The following is a 15,751-nucleotide window of genomic DNA, read 5'->3' on the forward strand; positions in this document are numbered from 1 at the left end:
CACACAGAGCTAGAATAGATGCCAGGCATCAACAGTGTACCCACCTCCAACAGGCAATCTTGGGCTACCTGTCACAAACTGCAGAAATAACCTCTGCTGCTCATTATCAAAACTACTGAGAATCTCAAACAGAAACTTCACAGCCCGACTGCAACAGAAATAAATACAGCAAGATTATTTCATCATATTAAAATACACTTTTGAATCATACCACATCATTGACTCTCACAATTAGCTACACATTGTCAAATTTAAGTGTGGTTACATATGAATTCACATTACAATGCACTCTGAAATAAAATTTGTTTCTGTTGTCATGGCTAGAATTCAGATGGAATGAATGGTTACTGTTGGAATAAATAAGACTTGTCTGGGATTGTACAGATATCTCCATTTTACTATATATAAAAATGGGTAATGGGATTATACCTGTCTCCCCTCCCCCCCATTCCCCCCTTCCCTTCCCCTGTCCATTTTCACAGAAATACTTGTAAAAAGAACTCTCTGGGTCCTCTTGAGAGAAATAAGGCCAAAGACTCAGAAAGCCTCCTTTAACAGATTTAAAAGTGACCCCCCCCCATTTATTGTTGCTTATAATATATACTTACATGCACTACCAAATTCTCAACTACAAACTGAAAAACGGGCAGGTCCCGGTACTTACCTGTCGTGAGTGTAACCGTGATCTGGCCGGCAGCATTCCATCAGCGTCTTTGCGTCCCAAGTGTCTGCTTTACTGCCACACAGGAGCTGGTCCAGCTGTGTATTTAAATAAGGGTCACGAATTACTAAATGGCTGTATAACTGAGTGAAAGCACTTGCATGTTCTGTTTTGTATATCCGATATAAAGGTCTCCATGGATCAAATAAAAGTATCATTTTCATATCAAAAAATTCGGCTTAGGGCCTCTTTATATGATGTGCTCTTCTAACACATTTATAGATTTAACCTCCTCTTCAGTTGCATGTTAAAAGGTACTCTGCCCATTTGCAGGGACTAAATTCTAGAGATGCCTTTAATCTCAAACAAAACATATGTGAGACAAACGCTGATTTAAGTTTTCCTAGCACTTCTCATTTCTTTAGAAGCTTTAACCTGATAATCTACTGCTAACCAGGGAGATTTTATAAATCCTGGCTTTTAGAAACACAAGGGCACACAATAAGGGAAGCCAAGAGATAGAATACTGAGGTGGAGAGAGAAGTGCTTGGAAAAGAAAGCTGAACTGAGACATAGCAAATGAGGTTTTCACACTCTGTGAAGAGGTGCATCTATGCCATATGGTTGGGGTTGTGTGGGGAACGACGAGTCATTACAGAATGAATATTAGAAAGCAAGGAATGCTCTTGTATCCTTGGAAAAATCTAACATCGGTTTCAAATTCAACCATCTTTCCTCTGGTTAACTGCCGATTTGCAGAATGACTATACACTTTTGAAAAATCCAATTCAGGGCATATAAAATTTACTATCTACTACTATGTGTCACTCACTGCCAGGTACTTTATGTATCCTGTTCAGGGAGACAGAGATTGCCCCAATTTTATAGATGAAGCAGATGGACATGGTCATACAGCTAAGTCATGGGGACCAGGATTCAATTCGAGCAGCAACACTGCTTTCAATTCTAGATGACACTTAGCGCCTAAAAGTGCGAGGTATGCCACATATTTCAATAAGTAGCAAATCAAAGGCGACATAAAAATAATAATTGAGACTAAAATGCTAAGTTATACAAAGATTTCCAGATTTAGCCAGTAAGGAATGTGTATTCTAAAGCTAGTATTCAAACATTAAACAAAAAAGTTTGCAAACTGGGGACACCTACACCTTTTAGACTCTTTCTGTGACCATCTCACTACCAGTGAGCGCAGGCTCTTGAGATTCGTGTTGCACTCTTAAGACGGCTGGAAAAAACTATGCACGTTACCTTTATTTTACTTTTCACAAGTCTCTGTGAACTTGGCAACTGCATAATTTAAACTTCCTTAAAATTTCAAGGACTAACTTTGATCTTGGAAAAAAGTCTCATATAATCCAAGAAGTCAAGTCTAAAACCAAAACAGGAAGCCTCCCCAGCGTCAGCGTCCTTGCTATGGGCCCGCGGCCCCTCCTACCAGCTCCCGGGGACAGAAGCCCAGTCCTGTTCTCCACAGGCAGCATCGGGTCCAGCTGACAATGACGCTATGCTTAGTAACACATGACCCCCATCACCTAGTGTTCACTATTTAGACTATTTAATATAATTCATCTTATTTATACAACATAAAATATATTCCATTTCTATTATACTTAATGTTTACTATTCTTTCTTGCTCAGGAAATGATCTTACCTTTCCCAAACATCCACCCCTTGCTCCCACACCCCCCTATTTTTGTTTGCAACAATGAGTCTTTGACTAAAGAGCACAGAGATACCCCACTAAGATAATTATAGGTAAAGACTAGAAACGACCATTTCTTTTAGACATAAGCTACTCACTTCTTCTGGGTAAAAGTACTGCAGGTGACTGAGTGGGAAGACTGATTCAAATCCATCTCTAAATGAATCAAACTGCCTGGAAACGCCTTCATTTAGTGCCCAGAATATAACCAGCTGCAAAAAGAAAAGTCTTTTATAAACTGAGACAAGATTTCAAATCTCTTTTTGTGGGAAAGTACAGTGAAACATCCTTCCTGATGACTTAGAAAAAAAACAAAAACAAAAGGTTATTAGGTTTTTAAAATACCTCCCAGAAAACTGCATAAACCAAGGATCAATCAGATCAACTTCTAATTTGGGACCTGGCCAATAAGAAAATGTAACAACTGCCATGTGCATTTATACATCGTGTTTTCAAAATTTCATTTACATCAAATCCCTATGGTAGAGTTATATATTCCCTTACCAGATGAGAAGCAGATGAGAATTTCCCAAGGGCATAAAATGTTACTGAGAATTAATGTTTCAAGGTACACAATTACCAACTGTTAAGTGTTTCCAATTTTTAATGTGAAATCTTTAGCTCTAAATTTTGCTAAGCTCTTAGAGCCCGACCCTTCTGCAGGGCTGCCTGCACCTAGAAAAAGGCAGACTGGCAGCTCAGTCACGTGAGATGAAGGGCAACAGAGGCACCCGTCACTGGTCCACCATTATCTAGTCATCAATGACTCACTAACTGAATGGGTGTAGAAACAGAGGACATATTCGGATAAAAAATTTTTAAAATAGTGTTTCATTGATAGAAAACTAAAAGCATTATAGTAAGTTATTGTCAGAGAACCGTAATCTGGAGGTTAACTCACCATTTACCTAGAAAACTGAAAGGTTAGCCTTCTCATAGAGCGGTTTTTTTTTTTTTTTTTTTTTTTAGCTGAGCCATCCTGCCACCTATTGGCAGCTCAGCGGCTGCTCAGCTCAGGCTGACTCGAACCGCTGTTGCTCAGAGCTCAAACTCTTGAGCGAGCTCTTAACCAACTGAGCCACTCAGCCAGCCCAAAGGTTAGCCTTCTCAAAGTTAGAAAAAGAAGTAGGTAGTATGAGACAGTCCTACTGAGTATTAAAGGGATTACTTATGAGTCACAGAAATGTTAGGTGGATTAAATAGCATCTGAGGCTCTCTATCTTCTCTCTCTCTCAAACTGATAAAGAAAACAAGAGCTGAAATTTTTCAGAGGTTCTATCTAAAATTCCACAGTAAGTAATTTAGCAAATATAGTCAAGGACCATGAATTAATAATTTGAAAAGCCTCACCAAACCCATAAATGTGTGTGTGCATTTGTGTGCGTGTGTAAGAGAATTCTTCTGTCAAGTTAGATGGCTTGATAGAAAGACAGAAATGCAGTTTAGTGAGAACACAAGCAATGGCTGTTTTTCACTGATTTCTTCTTAAACTGTGATGAAATGTGATGTTATCAGGTAGTATTCAAGCTTGTGGATAGCAAACTTAAGACTATACTGAAGTATTGGGAACTACCTGACATGTTCTCTCAAAAACAAATGAAAGGTAAGGCCTGAAAAGGTGAACTTCAGGCAGTGATCCCAGGGGTCAATTCTCAAACTAGCTGTGCGGGCAGCTAGCGGACACGGCCTGTGCTCCCCTGGACAGGCCCCTTCCCTCCCGCCAAGCAGTTCCCACAGGCACGGCCCTGCCTCGCCACAGATGGCCTTCTCCCCAGAGGACGCCAGATTACATACTCTTAGATACTCTTCTAGATTGTGGATAGTGACTGGTATATCCTTTCCTCCTTTCTTCAGTTCGATGTTGGGAAACCCTGGCAGAGTGAAATCCAATCCTAGATCTTCAACTGAGCAGCCATTCATAGTCAGGGTTTCTAATGCATATCGTAGACTCTCTTTGGTCTAAACGAAAGGGAAGGGGGGGTGTGTCAAGCACAGTAATTCATTCCATTGTGTTTCTGTGTTTATAAGAGACATGCTAACACATGTTATAGGCTCCTTTAGCTCTTAGCCTATTTCTTTTTTCTCTTTCAGTCACAGTCTACACATCAACAAGTCACATGAGATCACAAAGGAAATCATCTTAAACACTTCAGAATCCAATTACCTTTATATGGGACACAAGATCTCTTGAATGTTCCTCCATAATGAGATGTTTGTTGTTCAATTTGATCATATTCAAATCAGAATTCACAGAAAGGCCATGATTCTTTGCATAATGGTCAATTTAAGACTGTGTGCTCTAGAGTCAGACAAACTTTTCATAAATTCTAGGCTAATCTTAATGAATCTAATACATGTATACAGCAAATACTGAGTAATACAGTACAGTTTGGAAACTGTAAATACAAATAATAAATACACGTAATGCACTATCCAGTAATAGCATTTAACTCTTTATCTCTGCAAAGATCAAATAAAAAGAATACTCTCCAGATTCTTCATTCAATCACTTCAGGTCTAGAATAACATATGTGTATCATACAGTAACACTACGGTGAAAAAAGGGTACAACCAAGCTCTAGGAAAAGACAGGTCATACTCTAAAACCAAATGTTTAAAGCAATTTGTATTATTCACGTTTTTAAATGCTTAAGATTATGAAAGGGTTATATTAAAAAAAAAATTAGATCAAAGACCAACATGCAAAACGGCAGATTCTACGTGAAAATGAAGGTATCCAGAATTGGAGAAAGAAGGCAAAGGGCTTTGTGGATTGGACAGCCTTTGAGTAGGAAATTCCTAGAGGCTAAACATCCAAAGTGCATAAAATTACTCACTTAAGCTAAAAAAGGCTAGGAAGTGCTGATTATTCAATTAGTCTTTTTTTTTTTTTTAAGAAGAAACTGAAAGCTGCTTAGGGTTCCAGGTAATTCAAAATACAGAGGAGGTGGCAGCATTATTTAAGTTTAAGGAAAATATAGTTGTTGAAAATGATGTCCACTTTTACTTCTCTGTAAAAACTCATGTTTATGTCTGTTTCAGGTACATCCTTTATGACACCAAAAAAAGGCTTTTTCATTTTACATTTGAAATATTCTTCAGCAGAAAGATTAAAAACTAAAAATTTTAAAAGCTCTCCATTTGCATGTCCTCCCACTGGAAAGCTATCAAAATTGCTCCCCACCCACCTCTTGTTACAGACAAGGCAATCACTGCTATGCTAATGGGAAGTCTCTTCTCCCATAACTACTTAAGAAATATCTTATTTGTAAACATTTTCATTACAAAATGCTATCATTGATAGGCATCTACACTATACAGTACGTCCTTGAGATGTTTAAAAGGAACTCACTGTGTCTCTAAAACTTACAATAGCTATTAAATCAAAAGCTAAGCTTCAGCCCATTTTCCATTTATCTTTCAAAAACTTTAACCAAAAGAATGTCAGTCAGTACAACCTGCTCCATCTGTGTACTTTATAAAATGATGGGGTCAAGTGTTTCAGAGTACCACCACTCCTCATGCTCTGGTTGAAAGTTGGTTAATATAGTCAATCAGTTTCTGTGCATTTTATACTTTTAAAATGACAGCACCAGGAATAACACTGAGGTTGAGAACTGTGGAGCATGCTGCAGTGGAGACAAGGATCTAGAACAGAACTTGCAAAACGTTAAGACTGCAGGCTCCAGACCCAGTAGGCTGGGCTGGCATTCCAGCTGTCCCACATTCTCGGTATGTGCCCCTGGGCAGCAGGTTACTCAGCAATCTGCCTGGGGCTTCTCATGTGTTGTTACACATATGCAGAAATACCTAAGCCTCACAGGCTTGTTGTGGATTAAATGAATTAACATGTGTAAGGCACTTGAACAGTACCAAGATTTTACTTTCTTTCTTCACCACCCCTCCCCCTCACACACACACCTTTTTGGGCCATTATTTACCTAAAAGATGATCCTGAATAAATTTTAGTAGTTTAAAATTTATGAAGTTGGTAATTGTAAACTGGTTATAAAAATCCTAATACAACACATATCATATGGAAAAAATGGACTTGGCCTCTTTAAACACCATTTCCCTTAATAAACTTATTTTTTCTAAAAATCACCAACTAATATGGGGGATAAGATTAATTCTCTTACAAATCATCTTCTTCCCTAACAAAAAGGCATTCTAAAACCCCCAGCTGTCTGCTGGATGTTCGTCTTTTATCAAGAGATGTGTTTCTCTTGCTACAGAATTTCAATTCTTTCTTACTTTACATCATTTAAGAAATGGAAGTTGATCTAACATCGGTCCATGTGACCTGCTCAAATATAAGCTGTTTGAGTCTGTGCCACTTTTTTTGTGTGTTTTTTTTTTAATTTTTTACTGGGGATATATTGCTTTCATGCTGCAATGGCATAGTTGACTACTTTAGGGAGGGTGCAGCTCACAGTGGCCCATGCAGGGATCGAACCAGCAACCTTGGTGTTATGAGCACTGCATTTTAACCAACTGAGCTAATTGATCACCGCTGTGCGACTTTTTTTTAATACAACTTTGTCTTCTCCAAATGTCAGATACAGAGACGCTATTAATCTCAGACTGACTCAAATGATTTTTTAAATCTGTTAATATATAAAGAATATAAATCAATGATATAAAGCTCAAGACTACCCATGATATCTAACAGAGGAACCTCAACATGTGTTTCCAAGAAACAGTGTACAACTATTATGACCTCTGAAAAATATCCTCCTGAGATCTTTCTAGAAACAAATATTTCTAAACTAAGCCACCTGGGGGGGGTGGAGGGGTGGGGGGTGGTGATCAGGGGATCAGTATGTCCTAAGAACAGTTTTATCAACTCAAATGCTTACTACAAAAGAGTTCAGTATGATATGTATCTGCCCCGATACATAATGCCCATATAAAATTGAACAAACAAGAGCCCTTGGTTCAGTTAGGAGTGTATTTTATTTGCTAATCGAGCTGTTTAACTACTCTTCACCTGCTGTTATTGTAAGTCATCTTATCCACTGTGAAATCATGTTTCAGTTATAATTTAAAAATATTAAACTTCTAAAATAACATATTAATATAAAATAATAACTGTCAAATACAAACCACTTAACAAAGACCTCATCTTTCTAAAATAAGAAACTGATCCACGTAACCATTTTCTCATCTTCTAAGCCTACCTGGGATTTATCTTGTTCAAGTCTTTTCTTCTGTCTGACAATGTCTTCTAGGTGATACACTGATCTGGCTACAACTGGGTCAATGTCAAACAAATCGTGTGATGTCAGTGAAGTTTCTTGCCGTAGCATCCATTTATAAAAGGGTAAGCCAAGGGGAAGGTCCACCTGAAAGGGAATATGCAAAGTATTTTAACAGTCACACTCAGCTTCTAGAATTGCCTCAATTCTATAACTGACACTTTAAGAGGTCATTTTAAAAAGTCAGTAATCCCAAGGGGAAAAAAATATATTTAGGACTATTTCAATCATTATATGAAATTGGCCCCATTTAAATTCAACCTGGGGCCCTCAAATTGTGAAAAATTTAGAATGTTAAGAATCCTATTTAAACAATGACCTTATCAAGGAATTTTTCAATGATGGACATATATTCTCCATAAAGGGCCCCAATATCAAGTGATGTTTAGAGGGATCTTACTCTATTTGAGGCCAAGTAAGCTTAATTCCACTGTAGTCCTGTATTACTGCATATTTGGAAGCAAGAGAAGTTAAAAGGAAAAGCCAAAATTAAAATTAAAAAAAAATGGAATTTCTAAAATAACTTATTAACAGCTCATTCTTCAGTTACAGTGAACTTGTAAGCTTGTGAATTTGACATCAGATAAAAATGTCTTCCACATGCTGACAAAATATCTCAGAAAATGTGAGAAGAATAAATGAAGAAAGTCCAGAAATATTCAAACTTCTGTGAATACTGATTTCTTGGGTAATTTCCACTCCAGCACTCTAATGGCAATTGACTGCGGTTTAGTTATATCCTCAAGCTTTTCTACTGAATTAAAAAATCTAATGTTATACACTCTAGGAATATATAATTAAAACCACCCTTAATGTTGCCTGAAACTCTGAACTCTTGCTACTCAAGGAATGGGCCAGAGACTGGCACTTGGGCTCAGCCCTGAACCACTGAATCAGAATTGGCTTGTGTAACAAAACCCCAAGTAATTCATATGCACATTAAAGTTTTGAAGCACTGTTTTAAAATTCAGCATTAAAGGATGAGGTGCTTTCATAGAACACAGGTACGAAAAATTTTAGAACAACAATCTTAAACTTACCAGTCGGAAATCCATGATAGCCTTGGCCATTAATTTTCCTAAGAAGCGAAACTTCATCTTAACTTTTGCGATATGAGCTGGCTTAGCTGTCCTACCGAAGGGAAGCGCAAACAGGCCTTGGAGGTTTTGAATATACTTGGTCCCTTCTTGGCTTCCTGTGAAATGAGCAAGTCACAAAACTTAAGATGCTCTTTCCCAAAACAAGACATAACCTGGCAGGTAACACTAAGAACATCTAAGAAATTCAGTATTCTCAAAATCAGATAGTAGATCATGGCATGAAAAGAAGTCCTCTAGAGCTGGAAGGGCCTGCCTTATTTGTTAGGAAAACAAAGGCTGAAAGAAATTACGGTCAGAGAGCATGGTCCTCTGGTAGAAGTTAAACATATTTAATGAATTGCAAGGGCCCTCTACTGATGCGAGGAACACAAACTGACTGACTGACTCACAGATTCATTACCTTTTGGATTGCTAAGAGTTACTTCTTCACCTCTCCAGAGACCCAAGTCAGCTCTCTGTAGTTCCTGAGATACAAGTGCATAAAACTCCAGTGTAGGCCCAAGACCTGTACCAACCTACAGAAGAACAAAAGTAGAACAATTTCAAATTTGAGAATCTGCGCTGCTTTTTTTAACCTGCCACCCTCTTGGCAATGTGGATGCTAACGGCCACGGTTTACCAGGATGCAGTAGAGATGATTTCCCACTGTCCTGATTCTACTCCGTCAGCCTCGGTCACCTGGTACAATAACTACAAGCCTTCCTTAGTTCCTGCTCCCATGGCCCCAACCTTTTCATAGGACACTGATTGAAGTACGGTTGTAACTGTGTATCTTGTCCTCAGGATGCAGATGGCGCTGCGTGCACAAGGCTCTCTCTCCCACTCTCTTTTTGGTGTTGGGTGAACTGCTGCCCTGAAACCAGCTCCAATGTCACCTCCTCAGGGAAAGCTTCCTCATCTCCCAGTTCCTCTGCTCCTTGTCTTAGGCCTTCCATGTCAGCTACTTAAGTCCTTACCACGTTCTCCTCCTACCATCTCATGATGTGTGTGCATATCTCACCTGAGGGTCACTTTAGTTCACCTCTATAGTGCCTGAGCACACACCAGCCATTTAACAGAGGTTTGTTAGATAAAGCACAGACAGCGGAGGTGGGAACCCATACCAGCAGCCATCGGCCACGTTAGCCTCAGAGAGGACATCAGTGATTCTCCAGCCCCACGGCGCACTAGAATCTCCTGAGAGCTTATCAATATGCATATGTTGGGGGTGGGCATGTCTTGAAGATTCTGATTTGGTGGGTCTGGTTTAGAGTCTGCGCACTAGTATTTTGAAACAAGGCCCAAAGGTAACTGTACAGCCTTGAAAGAAAACCCCTCCTCCATGAGACATGATCCTGGGGCAGTTTTCACAGCCTCGTTTTTCCTTCATGTTCTATCAAGGTTCTACCAGCTCAGACAATACATTAGAGATATGCAGCTAATGACAAATTAATACCATAGTTTATAGGCTAAATCTAACCATAGCTCTGTTAAGAAGGCTATACATATTTCACTTAGAGGTTATCTAAGTATGTAAATAATGGGCATTAGTTTACCATTAGGGTTAGTTTAAAAAAAGGATCCACCAGAGATTAAAAGATTAGATGCAGTAGGCCACCAAAGGTTTACCTCTAACTTTCCCAAGAGTGACCTGCTGGGACCTGGTGACGCTTTCTGGATCCATCTCCATTCCTTTGTTAGTAAATGGCATCGGCATTCAGCCCTGCTCCAACCGAAACCTGGGAACCGTCCATGGCTCTTCTGCTTCTCACCCCCCCACATTCCAACCCATCATTAGACACAGTCAGCCCCACCTTCAAAACAGTCTACACCAGTTACCAGCATCATCTCTTATCTGGTCTCTGCACTAGCATTCTCGGCATCTCATACCTCTTCTCCCAGTGCCAAGAGGGAGCCCTACAAAACCTAAGTTCATCTCATTCCTCTGCACCTGCACCTGCGAGGCTTCCCATCTCACTCCAAGCAGCAGCGCAGGTTCCCAGAGCAGCCTGCTCTGAGCCCTTCCATCCGACTCTTACTTCTAGCCAGGCATCTGCACCGGGCAGGAATGCTTGCCTCGGGGCTTCTGCTTCTCAGTTCTTCAGCTAGATACTCTTCTCCCAGACAGGAATAACTCACCTCTGCTCTAAGGTCACCTGAGGCCGCCCTATCCCTCCCCATCATGATCCATCTTCTTATTTTGCTTTGTTTTTCTTTATCTCATGGCCTAACACATATATGTGCATGAGTGTGTGCGAATCAGCCTCCCCAAACTAAAAGAAAAGCTCCATGGTGGTGGAGACTTTGTCTATTTTGTTCTCCACTGAGTCCTGGGCACTGCAGGTAAGGACAGAGGGAAAGGAGGAGAGCTGAGAGAAAGGAATAAAACTGCAGTAACACCTGGTATCCACCAGATGGTGCTTTAAAGCCAGTTAGTTCTTACTTCCTGTAACATCATCCTAGGCTAACTAGAAATCACAGATCAGATCAGTCATCCTTTCTAAAGGTGAAACTGACAAAATATTGAATGATACGGTATCCCTGTAAACACTTTCATCACAGCAAGTCTCTGTGAGGGTCGAAGGACCAGGTCACTCACACCTGCTCTGGCCGTTCATTCACCCGTGTCTCGGGCCTGGCCATCAGCCCTGCAGATCAACCTGATCTTTTCAGGGACCTTCGTTCTACTCAACCAGTCCACTAAAAAGGTAGGTACTTGGGCTTTGCTTCATTTGTTTTTAAAGGAAGAAAAAGCATAAAGCTCTAGAAACAAAAACAGAGTAAAACAAAAAATCTGACACTTCTCTAATTTAAAACTTTGAAAGTCTTTTTTCTTTCAAAACTCATATACTTACTATGTGACAATATTCTATTTTACTCATTTAATCATGCTAACAATATGAGGAGGTAGCTTTATCATGCCTCTTGTTGAGACATCAAGTTTATATATAACTTACCCAACTTTATACAACTACTCGGTTGTCAGAGAAATCATGACGCATTTTTGCAACAAAAAACATAGAAAAAAATACGTCATGACTTTTCTGACAACCCAATAGTAACTGGCTCCACAGTCCACGCTCCTAACCGTCCACCTTCCCTGAAGGCGGGGTCATCTGTAGCCCCGACTTTCTAAGCCCAGAGACGGGTTTAGTTTTTCCCCAGCTAACCAATCATCCCGATTCAACATGAAGCCCATTTTCATTGGACATTTTGGATTAGGATTCCTCTAGAGTTGTTCGAAAGTCCTCCTAACAGCTACCAGCTGCTTTGTGTGGTTGACTTTGATTCACATCCTGAGGCTTTATGCATACATAAAGCTAGCACTCCTCCCAACCCCTCTTCCCCCAATGATGTCGACTACTGGAATCTTTTCCAGAGTCAACAGGTTAAGACTCATCATGTAAGATGCAATATCAACAAAGTCATAAGGATGAGAGAGAAAAGACATTCCTGGCAAGAGAAAAATATGCTGGAATAAGAAAGTAGAAAGCTTGTTTAAATAAACTAAGCAGACCAAAGGTCTTGCAGTTTTATGAGTAAGAAACTTGGGCTTGTAAACATGTAAGAACTGTATCCCCTGAGGATATGATCAGGGTGGACTGAAAAGAAGATCCAAATTTCTTATTCCAGCAGTCAAGTTCTCCATTCCATCTTCTCCCCTTCCTCCCATCACTTCCAGAGCAGTTAGTCCCTTCTGCCACTCACCAGAAAGCCCAATCCTTTTGCTCAAGCCTCATCCTTTGGTCCCTTAATTCTCACCCCTCCCTGCTTCCATTAAGATCTAACTCAAGGGCTTCCTTCCCCTCACAGCCTTCCCCACACACTCGTGGGACAGTTCCCCTTGTCTGAAAGTCTTATTCACTTGGTACCTATAGCACTCATTTCCCACGCCTGTTTCTACCTCTGTTTTATGTCTCCACGACACTGTAATCCTTTCAATGCAAGAACTCTGCTGTTGCGTCGGTCCCTAGCAAGCTGTATACTTCCCAGTACAAAACTACTTAAAATTTTACTTTTGATGACTGAATACTTTTAAGTTAACTTTCAAAGTCTTAATGAGAAGAAGACAATGAGTGAAAAATCAAAGTCATTATTAAAATTATTTGGATAACTACACATAGTATTATAGATTAAACTGCTAAATCAATACAGTACTTATCATGAGGCAGGCACTATTCTAATTCTTCACAATTATGAACCCAGTCACAATCCCTGAGGTTGTACTGTAAGCCACCATGTTATAGACAAGAAATCAAGGCACAGAGTTGTTGGCTATTTATAAACAATCTGTATGGTCACATTCACGCTATAAAGGCAAGCTAAGTAGTTGTGATGAAGACTGATGGCCCACAATGCCTGAAATATTTACTACTTGGCCCTTTAAAGTTTCCGAGCCCTGGGTCTACGATAATTCTAAATGATGTATTCAAAGGTTGTGAGACCCAGTAATTAAGTTTACCAAAGTCACAAAAAAACAATGTCAATATCTAAAAAATCAACTGTATTTTTTAAAAATAACATCAACTGGAAACTGAAATGAAAGAACAGCATCGTTTTCAACACCATCAAAAAACTATTTGGGGAGAAATTTAAGAAAATATGTGCACGAAAGACCTCTAGACTTAAGTTATAAAGCATACTGAGAGAAATGAAAGAAGACCTAAAGGAGTGAAAGGCTACACTGTGTTCATGGATTGGAAGACTCAATACTGTAAATGTCAATTCTCTCTCAAACTGATCAAGAGTCAACATAATCCCAGTCAATATCCTGTAGAATTTTATGGAATCAGGACAAGCTGATTCTAAAATTCCACAGAATTACAAGGGGTTGAAAGCAACCAAAACAATCTTGAAAAAGAAAAACAAAGTTGGAGGAGTCACAGTACCTGATTTCAAAACTATAAAGCTACAGTAATAGAGTATAAATTAATAAAAAAGAAAAGAAAATCCAGAAACAGATCCAAACATTCATTATCAAATGATTTTCAACAAAGGTGCCAAGATAATTCAATAGGGGAAAGATAGTATGGTCTTTTCAAACAAATGGTGCTGGAAAAAATGAAAAGCCTGTGTTTAGAAAAAAAGAAACAGAAGCTTAACCCTTATTTTACACCATATATAAAAATTAACCCAAAGCAGATCAAAGCCTAAATACACACACACACACACACACACACACACACACACACACACACACACACAGAGACAGAGAGAGAGAGAGAGAGAGAGAGAGAGAGAACCTAAAACTCCTAAAAAACACCTAAGAAAAAAATCTTGGAAACCACTGACTAGGGAAAAATTTATTGAGATCCAAAAAGCATAAACAAGAACAAAAATGATAAACTGAGTTCCATCAAAAGTAAACTTCTATTCTTTCAAAGACATTTCATAAGGAAGTAAAACGATAAACTACTGTTTGGAAGACAATATCTGCAAAACACTTATCTCAAAAAGGATTTGTACCCAGAATATATAAAGAACTCAAAACTCAATAAAATAAAACCCCAGTGAAAAAGTGGGCAGAATTCTCGGACAATTCTCCAAAGATAAACGAACAGCTAATAATATCAGAGAAATGCAAATTAAAACCATGGTAAGATACCATTATAAACCCACTAGAGTAACTAAAAAAGACTGATAATACCAAGTGTTGGTGAGCACATGAAGCCACTGAAATTCACAACCTACATTACTGGCAGGAACGGAAAATGGAACAGCTACTTTGGAAAAGTTTGGTGTTTTCTTTTAAAGTTAAAACATATCTAACAAATGACTTAGCAATTCAACCCTGAAGTAGTTACCCAAGAGAAAAAAAACCACATGTCTACACAGAGACGTGTACATAAATGTTCACAGTATTATGCTGCATTAAGAGTCAAAAAACTAGGGCTGGCTGAGTGCTACATGTTGGTTAAGAGCTGGCTTGGGACGCCAGCTCTGAGCAGCAGGGCCCTGGTTCAGATCCACATGAGGGCCAGTGACGCTGCGTCCTCTACAGCTAAGATGGTTAACAACAGCTCGACCTGGAGCTGGGCTGCCGTGAATCGCTGGTGACAATGTAGGCTGCAGTGGGCTGCTGTAAAGCTACCTTGAGTGGCTGGCAGCCGGGGTAAGCGACCGGCAGCCGATGTGAATGGCCGGCAGCTGGAATGAGCTGCCAAGAGCTGCTGTGAGTGGCCGGCGACCAATCTGCCTCAGCCGGTAAGAGCGCAATGATAATACCAACATGGGCCAGTGAAGTGACGTTCTCCACAACTAGACTGAGGAACAAAAGGACAGCAACTAGTCTGTTCCCCTCCCCCAATTCCCCATTAAATCTTAAAATAAAAAGAGTCAAAAACTGGAAACTCAATATGCACCAATTGGTAATTAGATAAACATATTATAGTATATCCACATAATGGTCTATCACTATTACTCAGTAATAAAAAGAAACAAATTGATACATGCAACAACATGGACAAACCTCAAAAGTATTGTACTGAGAAGAGTAACACAAATGGTTACACACTGTATGATCTATTTATTATGATATTGTAAAAAAGACATAACTATAGGGACAGAAAACATCAACGGTTGCCGAGGACTGGGGGTGGAAGAAAGGAACTGACTGCAAGGTGGTTTAAGAGGATGCTTTGTGGTGATGGGTTTTTTCTTTATCTTGATGTGGTAGTGATTACAGAGTGTGTACCTCTGTCAACATCTCAAAAGTGTGCATTTATTATACATAAGCTGTATCTCAGTAAACCTAGTTTTTAAGAAAAAGCAGTTCAAACATTTTGAAAGTTATATTTAAAACATCCTTTTACTTTATCCACCTAAACATTACACAACCATTTGTTCTTATGCCAGGAAAAAAAAACACAGTGTTTTATTATATAATTTAACCTCAAAAAATGGAGAACTTAAAACAAATCACTCGAGAAAAATAGAACAACTCTCAAGTTTTTAGATAAATTTCCCAGTAGCCTTTTAGATTTTCACAGGACCAAGAAAAAACTCTAATGACATTTTATCAAGAGTACGA

General features: G+C 39.2%; 1 protein-coding gene across 12 annotated transcripts in view; it reads right to left on the bottom strand.

Moving 5' to 3' along the window:
• Positions 1-15,751, bottom strand: part of TRIP12 (thyroid hormone receptor interactor 12) — a 139,647-nt gene that overhangs the window by 2,932 nt on the left and 120,964 nt on the right. For all 12 annotated transcript variants that reach the window (XM_019657070.1, XM_019657067.1, XM_019657073.1 and 9 more), the window contains 7 exons: positions 9,143-9,257; positions 8,683-8,837; positions 7,565-7,729; positions 4,179-4,343; positions 2,483-2,596; positions 665-759; positions 45-148 (listed from right to left, as the gene is read on the bottom strand). In XM_019657070.1, coding sequence (XP_019512615.1) covers positions 45-148; positions 665-759; positions 2,483-2,596; positions 4,179-4,343; positions 7,565-7,729; positions 8,683-8,837; positions 9,143-9,257 — 913 coding nt within the window. The remainder of the gene's footprint in view (positions 1-44; positions 149-664; positions 760-2,482; positions 2,597-4,178; positions 4,344-7,564; positions 7,730-8,682; positions 8,838-9,142; positions 9,258-15,751) is intronic.

Source organism: Hipposideros armiger, unplaced genomic scaffold, assembly GCF_001890085.2.
Source record: "Hipposideros armiger isolate ML-2016 unplaced genomic scaffold, ASM189008v1 scaffold_273, whole genome shotgun sequence".
Taxonomy (NCBI): Eukaryota; Metazoa; Chordata; class Mammalia; order Chiroptera; family Hipposideridae; genus Hipposideros; species Hipposideros armiger.